This window comes from Camelus bactrianus, chromosome 29 (genome assembly GCF_048773025.1).
Source record: "Camelus bactrianus isolate YW-2024 breed Bactrian camel chromosome 29, ASM4877302v1, whole genome shotgun sequence".
NCBI lineage: Eukaryota > Metazoa > Chordata > Mammalia > Artiodactyla > Camelidae > Camelus > Camelus bactrianus.
This window is the reverse complement of record NC_133567.1, coordinates 24,315,988-24,336,734: the sequence shown is the minus strand read 5'-3', so window position 1 is coordinate 24,336,734 and position 20,747 is coordinate 24,315,988. Positions and strand designations below refer to the sequence as shown.

Here is a 20,747-nt window from a genome sequence, read left to right as displayed (position 1 = left end):
TTTATAATTTTGCATGTTAGAACTATGTCAGTTGTCCATCAGGGAGATGTGAAAAAACATTTACATCAGGAAATTTAGAAATTGCTAAATTCTTTACGGATGAGTATCATACTTGTCATCATAAACCTACCTTTTTTCACTTTTATAATAAAGTATGATATACAATTATTTATTATAACCTATCTCTAATTCATTTTATTGAATTAAAAACAGGCATTTGTTTACAAATAGGTAGACACTTTATATTAAATCCAATATACTGACGTATTCTAAAATACCCAGAAATTTTATTGATATCCCTGAGCACCTGATAATACAGAAGGGAAACTAAATACAGGAAGTTTGCAATGAGAAGAAGATACTAAACTGGAAGCAAGTGAAAGGGGGATGGGAAGAAAAACAGTTTTTTTTCTCTATCCAAGAAAGTTCTTATGGTAGAATAACTTCACATATACGTCAACATAAAAAGCTATTTTTAAATAGAGGTTCTCTTTTAAGTTATACAATCTATTAGAAAAGTGATTATCATGCATTGCTGCACCTAGGCAAAAAAGAAAAAAAAAAAAAGAAAAAGAAAAAAGAAAGGAAAGAAAGCAAGCACCAACAGGCTGAAAAGCCTTCCTCCCCTCAGACATGCACATTATGATGACCCCTAGTGGTCGAGCCAGGCAAAGGTGCCACACGTACACAGACACACCCAGACACACAGGCACAGCACAGCTTTTAATCAAAATTTATTCCTTTGATAACTATGTAAGTTTAAAAAGCTAAAGATCTAATCTGTTCTTATAAACAATAATTCGTACATATGTGTAAACTAAAAAAATGTGCAGTGTACTGTATATATGTATGCAATATAATGTGTATGTGCAAACTTAAAATTCTACCTAATAAAACAGAAAATGGAGGGGAAAAAAGAAAAGAAGCCTCATGTAGAGACAGCTCCCTTAGTGTTCCTCTGAATTTAATTCAGGGTAATCCAAAATATACTTTCATCTACTTATTACAGGCAGGGTATGAAACTTACTAAATTAACAACATTTTAGGTTAGATTGTATCTAGTACAATATTATTATTTCTGAACTCTTAGCAAGATGGGTATTGATTATGACCTTGAGTTAACATCAATTTATACATTCTCAGAAGTTGAGAAATTTAGGCTACTTCAGAAATTATCTGATTCAAATTCTACATTTGGCAATTAGAATATATTAAGCAAAGAATGTTTGACAGGCTTGCTTAAATTCCATCAGCTACTTATTGACAAAGCTAGAACTAAGACGTACTCTCTAGACCACCATCTCGGTGCAGTTTCCAATATCCACCAGGGCCTCCTGACTGAAAGGTCACATTTACTCTAAGATGAAAAAAGAACAAAAATGTGTGGTTCTATATAGGGACCTAAAACTCATTAAAGAAAGCCTATAATATCTTTCCTGAAGGAAGGTATTAATCTTATTCTCTACAGATTATATTCATATCCTAAGAGACAAGAAATAAGGTCTTATATTCTGATTAAGGTTAAGGTATATAGCTAACTACATATATCAATGACTAATAAAACTTGGAAAATTATTAAAATTGAATTTAATAACCTTAAGCCATTGTGTTACAATAACAGAGGATCAAGAAATACAATACTTTGAAAATACAGATTTCGTTTGCATAGAGAACAATTTACATTTAATTTCAGCATGAAATTTTAGGGAGCACTCATAAATATTTAAGTGATTATGATGTAATAATGGAGTTCTTTTCAATGAAAAAAAATGAGGATGTTGTAGAGAAGATTCAAATCCTGGACAGGAAAATAAATTGTCTAATGTCTTCAAAGTCTCCAGAAAACTTGAAATTTAACATTTTTATGGGAACTGAATTTATGGGTTATTTTGTTTAAACCAATTGTAGGTTCATAAGCAGATTTCAAATACATTTTTCTGCTCTTGGTAAGCCTCCCATATCATGAGTTTTCATATTTTTAATTTCATTTTTAAATGGAGATACTTGAATGACATTCCTGATTGGGTGTTATATGTATATTTTAAATGATTTTAGCCATGAAAAACTATGTAATTTTGTTATGAATAAGTTGATCAAAATCCCAAAGGTTGTATGAATGCTCTTGGGAGCTTCACTGACTATTTTACTTTGTAGACAAATTCCCATTCCTAGATATTGTGAAGAAGTTGCTAAATGACTATATTTATTGAATTTTTTTTATTGTGTGTAAGCATGGAATTAGCCACCCACTCCCTTTCCACCCAATGAAGTGTTTCTATAAATTTTAGACTTAACAGTTCAGTCCTCACAATCCTATGAAGTTTAGTCCCAACTCAATTTAAATGAAATTTTAAATTTTAGTCAAAATTTCATGTAAACAATATCCAGCTAACTACATTGTCTTATTTTCCAAAGTGAAACAAGCATCTGAGTAAGAGTCTTTTAAGGTAGAAAATAAAAGTTCTCTTTAACATAACTGGACAAAGAATTTTTAAAAAGTAAAAGAAATTAAAAAGGTGCAAATGCAGATGTAACTTTGATACAGATAAAGTTTCAAAAGCATTATTGTTCTTATATATTTCTGCTCTAGAATGTTTTTATAGTAACACTTAAATTCTATCTATAGGTAGTGTATTTGGTCCTATGAAAACTGTAAGAATTTAAGCCAAGGCATAAAAATTGTTTTTTGACTCCTTGGGTTAACAAGATGATGATTTACTTAGAAATATATGATGATAGTTGATATTGAAGAAAATATTGAGTGAAAAAGATTTAGATTTTTTTTTAAATTCATTTTTAAGATTTCTTTAGATGAGTAAGTTTTAATCTTGTAGAAAACAGTAACATATTTTACCAAGAAATAAATATTAAATAAATATTAATGTCAAGTTACAATTTACTGACAGTGACATACACTCATACTGAAATCACACTGTTTACATTTTGATGACATAAACAAAACTTCTGTAAGTCTTAGCTCATTTGAAATGACAAGCTATTTTTTCAAGGAAGAAATAATTTCTTATAAGTCTTCAGATTCCCAGACACCAATTACTTCATAATTTACAATGAATCACTTATTTTTGACCTTGTGAATGACATAAAAACCGAACTATTCCAATATAAACAAAATCAGATATCTTAATGATATTAATAAAACAATGACAACATGTAACATAGGATAGGGAAAGTGAATCTTTTGGGGGAAATTTTATAAATGCTTTTGAATAGTTACTTCCTATGAGACTATTAGACCATTAGAATGCTCTCCAACAAATGGGGAAAGACGAGTCAGATAGTGAAAGATGTAGTAGACATCCAAGTTCACCATCATATCCAATTTCTTAATACTAAGAAGCAATCAATATATGAATGAATCTGCCTATTCCAGCATTAAGGGAATCAAAAGATAAGTGAGGTTAAATCATTTCAAAATGATGACATATACAATGAAAACACTAGATGTTGCTAGAATTAAGATTATCCAACATCTTTTCTCATCTTTCTATTACTCGCCTTCTTGTAATTATAACTATACTGTTATGGGTTAATTCACATTTATTTTTGATCTTATGTGTAGAAAAAGGACATTTCAAGTTAGATGTTTAGTTTCTCATTACTGTTGGAAGTTAGCTCATAAAAGGTTTTCTGAACTCCATAAGTTTAGATTCCAATTCAATGCCTCTAATTTAATCTAAAATATTCACTTCTAAATCATACATTTTTATTGTGATCTTACAGCTTTTACGGATGTGAATCTCATTTCCATTCTATTTTCCACTTCCTTTTCTTGCCCATGAACTAATAAAAAGTGCATTTAATATGCTACGTAATAGTACAAAAGGGACTAATTATATTTTGGTAACAATGTTAAAGACTGCCATTCTATAGCTCCCTTCTTTTTGCTAAGAAATGAAAACCTTTATCGCTTCTATTAATACCAGTTAAACACACAGCATTTGTTACTCTGCAGTATGACCTATTAGGACTGTTCTCATAGCATGAACATTTCTTACTCTATTTTCTTTTCTTTTTGTTTTAAACTTCTTTCATCCACCAGAGTCTCAAATGAGTCTTTGCTGCTTGCTTGCTGTATGCCTAGCATATGATAGTGCCATGGTATAATAATACCTTATGCTGTTTAGTATTTAAAAATTTACAGAAAGCTTCCACACATAATATCTCATTTAATCTTTGCAACTACCCAGAGTACGAAATCCCATTTTATAGCTGAAGAAAATGAAATTTAGAAATACAATGATTTTCCAAAAGCTATGCAGTTTCTAAAGGAATTCTCAATTCCTTTTCTCCATTTTACCAGCCACCTACAGAATATGTCCTTTCTCATTACATCTGTTACCACTCACTAAGCCATGACAGGTCTGATAATCTGCAGAGTATTATTCAATTTTAGTCTACCATAATTATTGATATGACATGGGCAAAATGGCAATTAAACTATCTCTTAAGCTGACTTGTTTGTTCATGGTGTTTTCTTGCATGTCTAAGTAGTTTATAATGAATATTTTTCTTTAAAAAAATGCAATCAGCTATAACATCTAAAATGAACACAACCTTGTAAATCAACTATATCTCAACAAAAATGCAATAAGCTATAAATCAGAATACATGTGTCTTTTACCTCTGTCAACCAGTCACATGACTTATTTAACCCCACTAAAGCTCCTCTTCAGAATAAAGAAGAATTTGAAGCAAAGAACTTTAAATTTCCTTCGAACTTATAAATGCCATGTCTATGTGGAAAGTGATATAGAAGAACAGTAAAAGAGGGAGTTGTCAATGGACTGGCATAAAGAATAATTGGAGACAAAAAAGAATGTATGCACACAACATTGTAAAATGACTATAACTCAATAAAGAATGTTAAAAAAAAAAAGAACTTATGCGTTCACAACAGATTAGAGGCGACTGCAGTGGTTAGTCATGGGATGCAAGAATATGAATTTATAAGGGACAGTGATAAACGGCAGGTGCAGGTGAAGGAATGAATCACAGTGGCACTGGACGGAGATGTGACAGATACTGGTGACTCAGCAAGGAGCGCAGACTAGTATTAAAGTCAAAGGTGTGTTCAAGGTTGAGGGGAAAGGTTGGTCCAGATGAAACTGGGGGAACTAAGGGATATACCATCTAAAGGAAAAGGTGAGATGAGCATGTTTGGGGAACATACCGAGTTTTAGGTGAAAGGGATGATATGAATTCTAGACCACGGGACTGAGTTTAAGGCTGAAGATCTGAGAGTCACCAGAGTGGAGGTAACAGATAAAACTTGAAAGTGAAGAGACATTCTGAGGGAGATGGTGGAGTGAGGGAGAGGCAGAGGTAGACTCTGAGCTTCTGCAAATCCTGGTATGTGTTAAGGCAAACCAAGGTCACTGGGAGTAATGTAATTGTGCTGGAGGAATGGCCTCATAGGGTGACAGACACACCTATGGGCACAGACAAGGCTCCCCCAACAGCCTAATGGTATAGAAGGATGTACACCCACTGTCACTTTTCTCCTCTCAGCTGGTGGGTTCCTCATGCTTCCCAGTCATCCTGTACCTCCAAACTTCAGGTGCCTCATGAAGAAGAAATGGGGAGACACCAGAGGCTGCTTCCACTCTGTGGCTCATGTCAAAATCTTGTCCCTAAGTTTTGCACTGCTAGCTGTTTGTTTATATTGATAGTTAATCCAAGTGAAAACAACTTTAAAGAAGTCCAGGTCTTCAGTCTCATCTGTCTTATACCCTAACCAGCTGAGGTGGCCTGTCATAACTCACTTCCCATTTACCTTTCTACCTACTCAATTGCTGGATATTTTACAGTAGTTAATAAATGTTCCGGGAAGGAATGAATGAATGAACAAAGAATTGAGCAGAAAAGCAAATACCTGAGAAACACTCATAGTTATGGAGGTGAAAAGAGAGCATAAATCAATGAAAGAAACTGAAAAAATAAAAAATCACCCTAACTTCCCAGGCTATGATAATGCCTAGCAGCTTGTCAGTTTTATCCTGTGTATGAATCATCCAGGGATTTTGGTGCAGCCAGAGATTCAGCATTTCTGACAAGCTCTGAGACCTTAAGGTTCCACCAGAGAGCACGCCTTAAATAACAAGGCTTTAGATGACGGTTCTTCATATGCATGCCCCTGCTAATAACAGATGCATGAGAGAACGCCCATGGCTTAGCACTAATTCAATATCCTCTGAATTAAAAAAAAAAATGCTGGCTCAACTGATGCAAGTAGGGAAGAAAGCACATAAACTGATATGACAGGCAGATGAACAAGGTTATTTAACTTTCCAAGCTATGGAACTCATCCCTAAGCTACAGAGCTCCCGTTTAAAAAGAAATCTGTCTCGATGGTTCTAATATATTATTTACCTCCAATGCTATTTTTGGTAGTTATGAATATTCAAATATCCCAGCATGCCATTCAACTGCTCACTTTTAAGTGTCTGTCATTTGCCTCTGGAGAGTTATACCATTTATTTCATTAGACCTTTTCACTCCCATGTAATATTTTGTTGAATTGCTATTAACTTTTCTTTTGGCTTCCTTATTCAATTTCTTAGTCTCTTTTGGATTATCTGTTCTTCATCCACATGTAATTCTGAGGTTATTAGTTTCTGCTCATTAGTTTTGTGGATTGTGAGAAGAAAAAGCATCTGACAAAAAGCACACACAGTGAGAGTCAAGAGTTGTGAGGAAAGATGTCATTAACACTCCAGAGGGAAGAGTGATAGTCTATATTTTAACCTCCTGTTGACAGGAAATCAAGTCCTTCTCCAAGAAGACCACCAGCTAAGAAGCTAACACTACTAAGATCTGAGAATAGAAACGTCTTTATAATTCTGCCCCTTAACAGATGAGAAATGGAATCACAAATTCACCCAACAAGGAAAGTGATTACTTCTCCACAAGTACCCAACTGAGTCCCTATGGAGAACTGTTGTATCAGGCTTATTGAACTAAATATAAAGTCTACAATGACAGCAGATATTAAATGCTTAATGGAACATATGAAGTAAAAAAATATGAGACCTTCTAGAAGGTGGCTATTTCCACAGAATTAGCAAATGTACAACAAAGGTAGTGAAATTTCAATTACCTCCTTCCAAGAATTAATTTCACATATAGTCTAAAGCCTGAAATGGCACACAAGACTTCTTGATCGATCTCTGAACATCCATTCAGTCTCTGACCTTGACCTTGCTTTGTATCACATTGACCTCCGGATCTTTACATTTATATCTCCACTGCACTCAGGTCTGAAATACCCTTCCTTTTCTTATCTGTCTATTGTTTCTACTCTTTCTTCAGGATGTCCTCTGAGAACCACTACTTTCATGATGTCTTCTCCAAAGACCTCAGGGAAAATCAACTACTTCTTCCACATTGTTAAATATAAAAACATCCTGCATGTGTGATTACCTGGGTCCTTGCAACATTGCTATAATTATTATATGTCTGTCTTAGCATTTTATTTCTGTATTTCTAGAACCTTAAACATTCATTTATTTATTCATTGCTCACCAAATTCACACTGATGAATTTTAAAAAGCTTGTAAAAAATGTAATTACTACTAATCACTAATTTGAGATTATCTTTTGAATTTAGGATTTCCTACTTTCATTTCCTTAGGGTGGCTCCTTAAAAGCACAGGTCTCCAGGCCACCTCACGAGTACAAGCCCTTACAGTTTTACAGCTGGACTCAAACCCTGTGTTGTCATCTCTTTGCACCCAGTCTCACCCCATGGCCAATTCTATGCAAAATTTTGAAGATAATCTTCTCCAGATGCCTATTCCTATATAAAATGGTTTAGCAATTCTTGTTTGCCTATTTGATTGGACGTTACCTGAATATTTTATTGCAAGCCCTTCCCCATATCTTGCCTTCCATATACACTCTTTTAATGTATCTCTCTGTTCTGAGCTCTAGTATTTTCTTTGATGAAAAGGTTGCTTGCAGTGAGAAATCCCTTCTTGCTGAGAACCCAACAGCTGTTAACTTGCATTCTACTTTGAAAAAGTCTTCTATTATCCTGGCTCATTTAAACAAGGACTTCACTATTTAGAACTGCGTTCTCATGTATGTCTTGTATAAATTTGTTTTACCTCCTCCCTTCAATAAATACTACTTAAGGATTAGGAAAAGAGCATAAACTTTTTTCCCCCTGTATCTCCTCCCTCTTTAATTTTGTACTTTGCTAGACATAAAGAATACATTTAAATAATTTTTAACTTATTGACAAATATTTCCCACCATGCTTTGTTATTTTATATCGACACGTAACACCTTGTCATTTCTATATAATGCTCTTGCTTTCATGTTGCCTTTTAATTGGTTCATTTATGTAACTCATCTCAGCCTATGGGTTATCAAACTGTTTAAGGCAGAAGGGGATTTCTGTATCAAAAGTCAGTGGAACGTAGTGGGAAATGCACTGAACTGGGAGTCAGAAAACTCAGGTCTGAATTCTGTCACTTGAATGATTTCCTGGAAAGTTATCTTTTATCACCATTATTTTCTCCATCTATGAGATGAAAACAAAATATCCTCAGGGATGTTTGTGGGAATTAAATGAGATACTATATGTGGAAACTGCAAAATTTAATACACTATACAATATAAGGTATTTCTTATCATGTCTTCAAAATTCTTTTGTGGACAGGAGGTGCTGTGCACAGAGCAGACTGTCAGGAAGGGCTCTCTGAGAGACTCGAGTCAAATTGAGTGGGTCTTATTTTGTACATTTTTAAAAAGTATCACTTGCAAAGTCCCATTCCTCAGCTTCTTTGTGTTTCTCTACAGGATACAAATTACCCCAGTCCAGTGCCATTTTTTACAGTGTTTTTCAACATGTTTCCATCTACATGACCTTTTTGTAGTCTGACTTCTTGCTTTACCAACTCTGATGAAATTTGTCTTGTCGATGCTCGGTTCCACCTCACCGAGGTCGCTGTCACACCTGGAGCCGCCTTTTTCTGCAACCTCTCCTTTCCCATGGGCTCTTTTTCCCCTCTGCTGGCTGCCAAGGTGAAGCACATTTATTGGCATGGCCCCCAAAAAGATGCCTGCCCATCTCCCTTCCTCCTTTCTCTTTCAGCCAAACCATCACCTGCCCAGGGCTGGTGGTTGCTGCCACCCCTGTCCACGGCCTCACACGGCTTGGGCTCCAGTCCTTTTTGGCAGACTCTTCCGAACTTCCCCTGCCAGCAGCCTCCCCCTCTCGCCTGCAGCTCTCCGGGCTCCCGCCAGCCTCTCCCCCGCTCGGTCTGCGCTCGGCCCCTTCCTCCCGCCCTCGCCGGCTGCCTCACTCGCCTTTCCTCAGGCTGCTCCCTCTCCTTCCTTCCCCAGCCCTTCCCTTCATTCCCACAGCGCGTTGGCGTTTCTTTCCAGCGCCCCCACCCTCCCCGGGCCCGGGGTTCCGTTAACACCCGGACCACCGCTTCTGGGTCTGTGCGTACGTGTGTCCACCGGACAGAGCTTCTTTGGAAAGTGAGCATCTTCTTCCTCGTTTGTATTTGACATGATGCCCCCACGTCCCCCCGCCCCCGCGCTTGTCCTGGAGCCTGGAAGGCGGGGTGTACCGATGGTAGAGGGGATTCAGGGCGACGGCAGGCCGCAGGCTTGGTCGGTGAACCCCAGCAAAGTTTTGGACTTGCCATCTCAGGCTCCTTAAACTTGGCCAGCCCAGCGACAGCCCCGAGCCCCCACGTAGCGCACAGTGACCCAGGAGCTCCCCCTGAGTCCCAGCACCCCCTTGACTCTCCAGACCCGCTGATCTGAGGACCACGGTCGCCCTCCAGGACCGGGCCTGGGCCCGCTCCCCAGCCCACAAGAGGGTCCGCAGCCTGAGCCCCACCCAGTCCCCGGCACGGGAGGGGCACATTCGTTTCTAGGTGCATCGGTGGAAAGTGGGCGAGATGGAAGGGTGGAGCCGCCCAGATGCCCGGGCGCCCGATGTCGCGGCTGAGGAGTGGGCGGTGTGTGAACGGCCCCATGCAGCCCAGGGCCCCTCTCGAGGGCTGCTTCCTCGGCAGTGCGCGGCCCAGGAGCGGTTTACCCTTTACAGGCAGTCTCCTTTAAGAAGCGTGCGCGTGCGTGGCGGGTTGTGTGTGCGCTCCTGTGCAGATGTGTGTCTGTGTGTGCGCGTGTGTGCGTGTGCGCGCGCACCGAGAGGGCCCGAGAGGCAGGCAGACCCCGGGAAGGAGGAGTTATGTAGATTACGGATGAACGTTCTGGAGGGGACCGGGGCGAGGAGGGAAGGAGAAGCCCCGGCGAGAGAGCGGGGAGCGGCCGCGGCCCATCCGGCAGGAGCAGGAGGCGGCGGCGGCGGCGGCGGAGTGGGCGGTGGAGGAGGAGGAGGACCAGAAGGAGGCGGAGGACCAGGAGGAGGAGGAGGACGCGCGGGCTGGAGGCGGCGGCGGCGGCGGCTGCGGCTGCGACTCGGTGCTTTGAGCCGGAACCCCGGTGAACTTGGGCGCCACGTTCCCGGTGATGGGCCCCCGGGGACGGTGATCGCGAGCCGCTGCTGCCCCTCCCTCCGCCGCTGCTTCTCTGGGGGCTGCAGAGCGCGGGGCACCTCCGTCTCCTCCCCTTGACCGGCTGTGGGTGAACCTGCAGGCTTCCGACCCACCCGGAGGACTTTTTTTGAAAGGAAAGCAGGGAGGGAGGGAGAGACAGAGAGGGAGGAAACGAAGGGGAACTCGCTCGTCCGTCCACTGAAGCACAGGTCACTATGATCTTACTTACCTTCGGCACTGGAAGACGGTTGGATTTCGTGCATCATTCGGGGGCATTTTTCTTGCAAACCTTGCTTTGGATTTTATGTGCTACCGTCTGCGGAACGGAGCAGTATTTCAATGTGGAGGTAAGAGTACGAGGGCTTTCTTCCTTTCCCCTTGCCTGGGCTGCTCTCTGAAACATTTCGTTCACCCCTCGGATCCCCGTAGCTCAGAGCAGCCCGGGTCTCACCACATTGTTTCCCCTCCGGCTGCCGAGACCCTTGTTGAGTTTCCTAGTGTCTTAGGTGATGGATGCGCGTGAGACTAGGAATCCGTTATCCCCAGCAGCACAAAGCACGGGTGCTGCGCGCTCAAAGACACAAGCCATGCTTTTCACCAGGGAAGGAGGCGAAGTCCGACATACAGCAAACGTGTGGCTTAATAAAAGCAGTTTGAGTTGATGATAAATAAACTCGGGAAATACAGAATTCATTGCTTGGCAAGATATGCTCCCATAGTATTGTTCCTGAAATCTTTCTCCCTGTGTTTTGTGCCTAACAAAGGAGGTTGAAAATCAAAGACTCTAGAGGAGAGTGTGGGAATACTTGATATGTTTAATAACATTACTTTGTGATAAAACACTTGACTAGACAGAGTCTTTTTCTCATTTAGACATAACTTAATACACAGTAACTAGATCTGGCTGCACAGAAGACAGGAAATCCATCTCTTCTTAAGTGTCTTCTCTCCCCCTCCCCCACCAATTGAAAATAAACGTGGCCCAATGTAATAGTTCTGAGGTGTGTTTTTAATTTGATTTCACACTCTCATGGCAAATGGGAGAGGATTTAGACTGTCATTTGCTTTACTTTGATAGCTTTGGGAGCAGACAGACACAAAGCAAAAGGGAACTTAAGGATAACGACTTGTCAGACCTCTGCCAAAGAACTCAACCTGTCATCAACTCAGCACTAAAGCCAGTAACATGCGGTAAATCAGTGGAAGATTGTATACATCTGGGCTCTAACCAGTTTATCACATACACCGTGGAATACAAAGACAGAAGAGGGTCTTAGTAAAATGTACTCCTTTTGACAAGATCTTCTGCTGCCTGAAAAGAATTACGATTAAGTCTCTGAAGAATAATGTGATTTTTCCCTATGTTGTTGATTGTTGAAAGCTTTCTGTCATTTTGTTGGGAGTGTGTGTTTACACAACAGCGGGACCTGTTGCACAGTATCTGAACATGGTTCATGTAACAGATTTATATACAAAGTGTCCATAAGAAATGCTATATGGGAGGGTATATTCTGAATAAACTCTCTGTTTATATAAACTGTTCTTAGGACTCCATGTAATAAGTGATGGTTGGTAGAGAAACAAAGTGTTTGAAAAAGTGAGAACCATTATGGAGAGTTGAGTTTACAGATGTTAAGTGTGATTATTTTACACAAAAGCCCAATTCAAACCAAAACTGCTTAACCCTTTGAAAAATACAACTTTGTTTTTCTGAATAAAAGAGAGATGGAAAGGGGCTGAAAGTCCAGACTTTTCTGGATGGCAAATGTGAACTTTGGAAACTACTTGCCACCCATGGATTTTTGTTTTTAGCATTTAAATCAAGAGATAATCTAAGGTGGAAATAGAGAAGTAATTAGTTCATAGACTAGAGGAATGAAAGTGGCAAGCTGTTATTTATCATGTTGTAAACAGAAGGGCCTATTGCTTCAGTTTGGTGGTGATGGTGGTGATTGTGGTGGGGTGGGGCATGGGGTAGGTGGTTAAAAGTAGGTGCTAGGTTTTATCTTGCTCACCATGAAGAGGGAGGGAGAGCCTGGACTCATGGCTACCTGCTTTGGGAAAGTCAGATTTGCTTTCAGAGATTTTGGGGATAGCATCAGTGTTTTGATGATTATCAGGTTTCCCTTTTCAGCCTGAAGATCAATGTGATTGTATTCCTTCATAATTTGAGTCCCTCAATCAGTTTAATAAGGTATTATGCAAGAAAAAGTTATGATTTTGCTTAAAAAAAGATTTTACTTTGCATTGCTGTTTTCTCTTTCTTCAAGGTATATGTTAAAAATGGTTCATGGAAAAAGTTATGTTCTCAGTTTTAGAGTATTTGAGTTATTCCATCCATATTTATTACAAAGATTTAATTATGAAAGATAAGAGGCATGTGCCATCTGAGACCTTAAAAAAGAATATTTGATACAAAGGAGATTTTCTAGTGATTTAGAATAGATTGTCTTTGAGAGTTTGTACTATTTCCAAACAGTTTTTTAAGCATTCGAACATATCCTTAGTTGGATTTAGTTACTTCTTTGTGTGTAATAATACCTCCAATTTTTTTTTTTTAATCTTAAGAGTAGCTGCTAGTTAATTCAACATACTATAAAGAACAGGGGATGTTTTCTGACATGAATTTCTGCCTGATTCACTTTTATTGGCTGCTTCTCTTTGATAGGAAGCACTAATGGGAAGAGTAGTCCATCACATCTTCTTCAGAAAAGGCATTTATATTGTGTTCCCCATTCTTGCTTTGCACAACATACAGTGGGAATGCTTTATTTGATTGATTCTCAAGGACAGTCTTAAAATAAACAGTAATGGTATCAATCATGCATGAAGCTCATATGATCATCAATTTTTTTCTAGCAAGCACACCAAGTTATAGTTGGAACGAAGCTTTTAAAAGATGCTTCTTTTATGCTGACAACTGAGAGTACAATGCTTTATCCCTCACTGAACTTACAATCGATGGGACCCCTCCATACTTTTCATATCAATAATTTAAGGTTTAAAAACCTATATTGTTTTCCCCTGGAGGTGGGAGGGGGTTGGGTGGAGATATTCATGTTAACTTTTTCCTATCTGATTTTTAAGGGTCTAAACATTTGGAATTTTAACTGTTAGAGCAGGAGATATTTGTTAACATGCTGAAAAAGCCTGTTACAGAGAAAGAGTACATTTTGTTTGTTTGTTTGTTTTTGTTTTTAAGAAGCAAAAAGGAGAATCTCTTACAGCTGAGAAGAAGGGTGAGACACTACCAGAAGTAGTACTATGGAAGAGTCAATAAATTCCCCTCCTAATAGATTGCAGGTAGAACACTTTTTAATGCTAAATTTTCAGTATCCATTTGTTTAAAGATTTTTGTATATCATCAGATCCATTTTGGGGGAGTGGGCCTTTCAGTGATAACCATTAATGTGATGCAAAGGAGGAACATTGCGAGTAGTAACTGAAAGTCAAAAGCTGCTGTCATTGGACAGCAGTCTGAATCACAGGCGTTCACTGGTCAGAAGCAGCTGAGTTGTTCGCAGAGACCCATGGTTTAATCTCTACACTCTTTAAAAAGTCATTTTGTCTCTAAAATACTGTTATTGTTGTAGTGGAGATTCTCATGATCCTGAGGCTCTTTTTTTTTCTTTTTTTTTCTTAACACTATAAGCATTTTTGTCATGAAGTTTAAGATAGTAGTAATAATTTTCATCAACTTTGATAGTTTTTCGAATGTTAAATATGTGAATGGCATATTCTTTACTTTTTAAACAACAGCACACATAATGAAAAATTATTTTAAGCCAATTTAATGGTAAAATAAAAAGATGTGACACTCTGATACACATATCAAAGCTTAAGAAGATGATGACTTTTTGGTGACAAAAAATCTTGATAAAGCAAAAATTAAAAGATTTTGCTTTTCCTAATTAAAGAAAGAAGAGAGATTGTAGATTTCAAAAGGCTACTTTATGACAAGTACTATGAATGTAACCATTTCCTACATTTGTGGATGTGACCATTTCCTACATTTTTCTTGCAAAATGTTTCTTTAACTTAGTCTTTATTCAGCTTTGTCAGATTTAATCTGAATCTACCTGAAAGGTTAGAGTTTGCTGGGAGTAGTTTTGTATCACATATAATCTCAGTGGCAATTAGTGGTGAGACGTTTTAGAGCTAAACAAATTTATATTTTCCAGATTTTAAAATGTCATATGGTGGGGCCTTTTCTCATATCTCTTGTCTTTTACTTGCTTGAATAGTCAACATGCATTATGTCATTTGCTCATAGAAGGATGGTGACACCATGATGTAGTCAGCTTCCTTGAGTGAGGGACTCTGATTACACCCCATAATGCTCCACCATAGCAGTTTTTACTGGTGAACAGCAGGTGCTGTGTAGCTGATTCATGGGGTTTTTTTTACCTGCAGCAGGATTCCAGGCTTTGGAATCCCAAGTATGCTGGCCATTGAGAAGGCCATGAGGGCCAAGAACTATGACCAAGAGACCAGAAGACTCAACAGCCCTCAGGTTCTCTAGCTTCTCCTGTGTGCCCCACCTTCACTGTGCCTTTCTCTGTTCAGAGTTGCTTGGTCAGATTGTCTGGATTTAGGGTGACATGATTGCTCACAGGTGAGCAGATGCCTGTGAGGTTGTTTGCCTCCTACTGCAGCCAAGAAATCCTCAGAGACCAGCTGTCCACGTCTGTCCCCGTCTGTCCCCCTGTACATCTGGACATTCTCTTTCAGGCTTTTCTTCCCTTTCAAGTAAGAATAGAGTTTGAGTTCAATAACAGCTTTTTTATTTCTAAAGTCAGGTTAAAAGCAACAGAGCTGAAGTTTCTATTTTTTCTTGTCCATGCTATGTCAGGTTATTAACATAAGAAAATTTTAATGAGCTTGTTCAGTGGTATAATTCTTTTGTCTTCAGTTGGATTCATGAATGATTTTATGTAAATTCATTTCACTACCTGACCTACCCCAACTACCCAAAATGTACCTGTTCAGAATATTTGGTAAATGGCCAATTGGAATTATTTCTGGATTCCTCCCAAAAGGAGCCATTGAACATTCAAATTAATTAAGTTAAATTTGTGCAGTGTCAGAACCTGAGATTTATCTCTTTATATTCCTTCAGGAATTTTCTGACCCTTCAGCACATATATTTCAAGTTGAGAAAGTCATTTTTTATGTTACTTTCTATCACAATTCACTTTAAATATCTGTGAATGTGCTTATATTCATCAAATAGTCTTTTTTTTTTTTTTTTTTATTCTGGTGTCGTATAGTGATTAAGGGCACATACTCCAGCATCAGATTGCCTGGGTTCTAATCCCAACCTTTATTACTTGCAAGTTAATCATTAAGTCAATAACAGACAAGATAATTAATCTCTGTGAGCCTCAATGTACATACCTTACAAATGGAGGTACTAATCAGACCTGTCACGTTGGTTGTTCCGATGATTAAGTGAATATATGGATATCGTATGTTAGATATTAGAGAGATGGATGGTAGACAGGTAGCTACATAGGAACATGCCTTCCCACTCCATACTTTTTAGATGTCATTATTACTCGTGAAAAATAAACACTGATTCAGAGGCAATTGGCATGATCGCATCTAATTACATAAAAGTCTGTCAGGTTAGGAGATACCAGCTGGTCTAGAAAGATTTCATTTTAATACTTTTTTAATTTTTAAAAAGTATTGTAATATTACTGAAAATCAACCCAACTGACATCAGTACATTTTCTTCCCGTGGGTTTTTTTCTTAGACAGTTTAACTCAGGAATACAATTTTTACATTTTGTCTTGTCATCTGTTACTATCATAGAATGTCAAGTTCAGCTCACACCTTCTCTTGTAAGACTCAGTTTGCTGAAGTCTGTTCTTCTTTTCAAATACCATGGAAAAGAAATAGGCCTTTATGATTCAATGGGCCTGTTTATTTTAATTGGCTCCAGGCCCAAGTGCTCCCTCGTCACAGTAGGAGAAAGATTTGATATATTACGTAGGCCAGCTCTGTGTTGTACTGCAAATCCAGAATGTGAAAGTTTTTTTTTCTTTAATTAATCAGAGAAGGAGGAGGATTGGCAGAAAAAAATATTAAAGTGTATTATTCCATGACAAAGAAGTTAAAAAAAAAAATCTTGTTCATATAACATAGGCAATGGAAGATAGTAATATAGTGTAATGAGCCCTGGGACCGAGGTCAAGGGACACGGGCTTTAACTTTGGTTCTTGTACTGACATGGCTTTGATCTTAGACAAGTCCTTTCTTTAATGTCTTCATCTGCAAAAATGGGAATGGAACTAACTGTCACTAAGGCCATTTCCAAATTTGAAGTTGCATTGTATTTAGCCTCCCAGCTTTAACTTATGTAGCCAAAAGGGAGGAAATGCATGTATTTACCCCTGTAATGTTTTTGGACAACTAGATTACAAAGGTAGAGTTTTCAGATTTTTTTTCTGAACTCCGTATCATAAAGAAATACAGAATGTGCAACGTAAATCCAACATTTGTTATCATCTGTAGTGACACAGGGCGTTCCGTTTTGGAAATGATCCTGGCCTTCTGCTGAGCAGTAGAAACACTGGTAGAAAATTACATGTAATTTTAAAATCAATTTTTGGCCAAGGTAGCAAACTTTAAAAATTTAACATTAAAAACATGGCTTGATGTTATTTTGAAAAATATATGTCATCTATGAGTGGTCCCTCAATCATAAAAAGGCATGTTGGATTAAGATCAAAATCTCAAAATTGTGTTTTTTTTTCTTTTTTTTGCTGTGGGGCGGTCTTAAAATTCAAATCCATTTATCTGCCTATAAATAAAAAATACATGTTTTATAGTGAAGTGAAATGCTTATACTTACTGTACGTCCCTTTTGCCCACTGTGGAAAATAATTTTGGCACTTGTCTCTTTGAGGGTTATTTTTATTCTTCACAACACATTTGATTTTCAATGTGAAACATCAGGTTGCATTTGTTTTATAAAATACGCAGCTTATGCAAACAGAAAAAGCAGTTCATGTTAAAAGGATAAGCTACTAAGTAATAATACGTGTGACAACTTTCCCTTTGCTTTCTTTCCTTGGGAAAGCTATTTATAGATTTTGAGGTTATTCATGAAATCATGTTTGATTGTTGCTTCCTGTCATTTGGCATCCTGAATGGCTGTGCTTTGTCTCAGTGTCTCACCACGACCATTTGGCACTGGGTAGCCTTGGGTTTTTGGATCAGAGGAGTGTCTCTATGAGCCACATAAGAAGCTTGGCCAAGAGAGTGAGGATAATCCGGCTGGAGTCCCCTAACCTTTGACTGTGACCTGTGGGTGTAGTATATAAACGGAGGCTAGAGGGAGCTATTGAGCTGTTTAAAGATTCCAATAGAGTAGAAATTGGTTTAAAGTCAAGGACAGTAGGTGAAATTAGATGTCTTAAAGTGAATCCTAACCAGTCACAAGGAGCTCAAGGAAATCAATGAACACACGTGGTTCACAATTTAATATGCGAGTTGGGTTTACTGATAGCCACTTGGTACTGGGGATTAAATATTTGATGAACTAAGAAGGAAATTAAGTTTGGAGGGGCTTGGGGGAGTTCTGGACATGACAGTATGACAAAGATTGTTATAATGCAGGACTGCTTTTAAAGTCCCTTGTTTTGAGGTGTGGAACAGGTCAGAAACTATAAATGACTGTGGGTGTTTTTGGTATTTTCATTTTAACTAGAATGAAATAGTCTTACAGATAAGAGGTGAGGTAAATCCAATTTGATTATGCCTTTTAGATTACATGTAGCAAATATCCACTTTTACGAGCTTGTCAGACTAAGACTATTTTATTTTTTCATGTTTACCATGGGAGTGTATTGAATAGCTATTTTTTTCTATGAAAGCATATTTTAAAATATAGCTTTTACCCTGTCCATCTTTTTCAAAAATACGTAAGAAATGAGCCACAAGACTGTGAAACAGTGTTTTTCCTTTAAATAGGAACCCTGGATATAGTCTCTCAATTGAAAAGATTATTGTATAAGGGGGGGAGAGGTTAAAAAGGGGCAATCACTAATGCCTTGGGGAATGCCAGCATTTAATTAAGATATAATCTGCTCACAAGCATTATTCAGGATTTTGAAAGTTTTTAATCTAGTCAATTTAAGTGAAATATGGATAAACGAAGTAAGTCATGGCTTCACAGACGTACAGTCTCAGGAGAGATGGTCCTTAGAGAAATGCATTCAAATGACCAAGTAAACCCAAAGAAGCTGCTCACTGGAATGGAATTTTACAGTATTTGTTTTAGTCACGTTCAAGCTAAGAGGGAATCGACCGCTGCTTTTCGAGGAAGCTGGATACTTTTATGAACTTTATTTCATGTCCCCAAATTGCATGCACCTGAGGTGATGTCAGTGGCGCGCAGGCACGTGCCTCTGCAGGTGGCTGATGGAGTCAGACCCTGAGTGATGTCAGCGAAGACATTTTTTCCATGGGAACTTTTCACTGTCAAACTCATACCGTGTGCTCATAGTTTCTCACTGTTTATAGCAATTTGAAATTTGAATTTGTTTTAGGTTTCAGACGTCTGTGCATTCATTCCCTCTTTAAACACTCGTGAGGCAGTTCCTTCTCATGGTCCTGCTTGTTTCTTCTAGTTGGGAGTCTTGAGGGATGTCTTATTTTAGAGATATTATGGGGCACCAGGCTTGGAAATTGGCCACCATTTTACAAGAAGCTACATTCCCTCCCGTCTCCTCTTTCTTTGTGAATAAGGCAGAATAGAGTGAAATAACTTCCAGAATCAAATGTGTACTCAGCGATTTGTATGAAATTGAGAACCGGCTTAACAAAAGCTCACTCACAGTTACAGACAATGCTTTTTTGGACATCTGGGTGTTTTAATATCACAGCAGCTCTATTCATGTAACTTACTGACTTGCTTCTATATGTAGATTAAATGCAATTGTTTGTTCCATGGGTGACTCAAGCAAATTACAAAAGTAATCTTTGCCTTATTTTGACCATTCATAAGACGGATTTGTGATCCTTATTGCTTGTCTATAGCACAAGTTTTATAATGACAGCATTCAGACAGTCCCAAGCAATCACCTTCTTAAGTACCAATAGGGTGTCTCTCAGTTTCTTCATTCTTGCTGGTATCCGGGAATGTAGAAACGATTATGTGCTGGCTTTACATTCTAATTAGACAAAGTCCAAACGACCAGTAAAATGGAATTGATTTCATTGAACACCTTATTTTAATGATAATAAAGCGTTAACCCTGGCTGAGCATTTGGTGTGTGCCAGTGTTCTAAATGTTTCACATATTTTAACTCATTTGAAGTTTATTACAATCCTGTGAGTTAGCAGTACTGTTTCTCTTTCACAGATGAGGAATTGGAGGCACAGAGAGGTTGAGGGACTTGCCAAGGCCACAAAGCTCTGAATTCTCCTGGTGTGGAGTAGCCCAGAATCAAAGCAGGCAGGTTGGCCATGGATCCCAGGGTCCTAAGCAAGTGAATACAGGCGAGAATTAACTCTGAGGTTCTCAGTAAGGACAGGGTCATCCAGTTCCATCGCTCACGTCTTTTATATTCCAAACTGAGAAGAAATCATTAACACATGTAAAGAAAATGCTAACTCTATCCCAGTATAGCATCTTACCTGGAGTAAAAACTGAATACTGCTGTTGATTTGATTTGCTGATTCAAGATTGACTATCGAGTGCTCAGTGTAATTTTACTGTTGAGTACCCTTTATGATTTCTTCCTCGTTAGAAAATTGGCAGCCTTTGTTCAATTGCGTATAATACTAAATGTGGCGTAATCTTAAATTGTATGTAATATTAAATTAATCATACTGGCTCATTCCTCATCTCTTTGTCAGGTTGCGGTTTACCATTCAATGTGATTGTCACAGATTTTAGGAAGATTTGATTATATCCCAAGATGAAAAGAATAGAACATTGTAGAAAATGTGAAGGAAAACCTATGTCAGATCTGTGTTGTGGTGCCCTGCCAGGAAAGAATGTTTGTGTATATGACTGCTCACTAGCGTGAGCTCTGGAGTTGGTTGTTTCTATAAACTGCCATGATTGGGTAGAAGCTGCAAGGCAACAGATTTGTTTTATCATTTCTAATATATTTCTTTATCGTAATGTAAAAGAGAACTCAGAGATAGATCAATCCAGAGAAGGATCTGGTGCCTCAGGATTTGGTGCCTGC

The 20,747-nt window shown here is 38.4% G+C and overlaps 1 protein-coding gene across 1 annotated transcript in view; it reads left to right on the top strand.

The window, feature by feature from the left end:
* Nucleotides 1–10,387: 10,387 nt before the first annotated feature.
* Nucleotides 10,388–20,747, top strand: part of MMP16 (matrix metallopeptidase 16) — a 283,386-nt gene continuing 273,026 nt past the window's right edge. Inside the window, exon 1 of the mRNA XM_010952046.3 lies at nucleotides 10,388–10,885. Within this exon, the coding sequence (XP_010950348.1) occupies nucleotides 10,754–10,885 (132 nt within the window). The 5' untranslated portion in view covers nucleotides 10,388–10,753. The remainder of the gene's footprint in view (nucleotides 10,886–20,747) is intronic.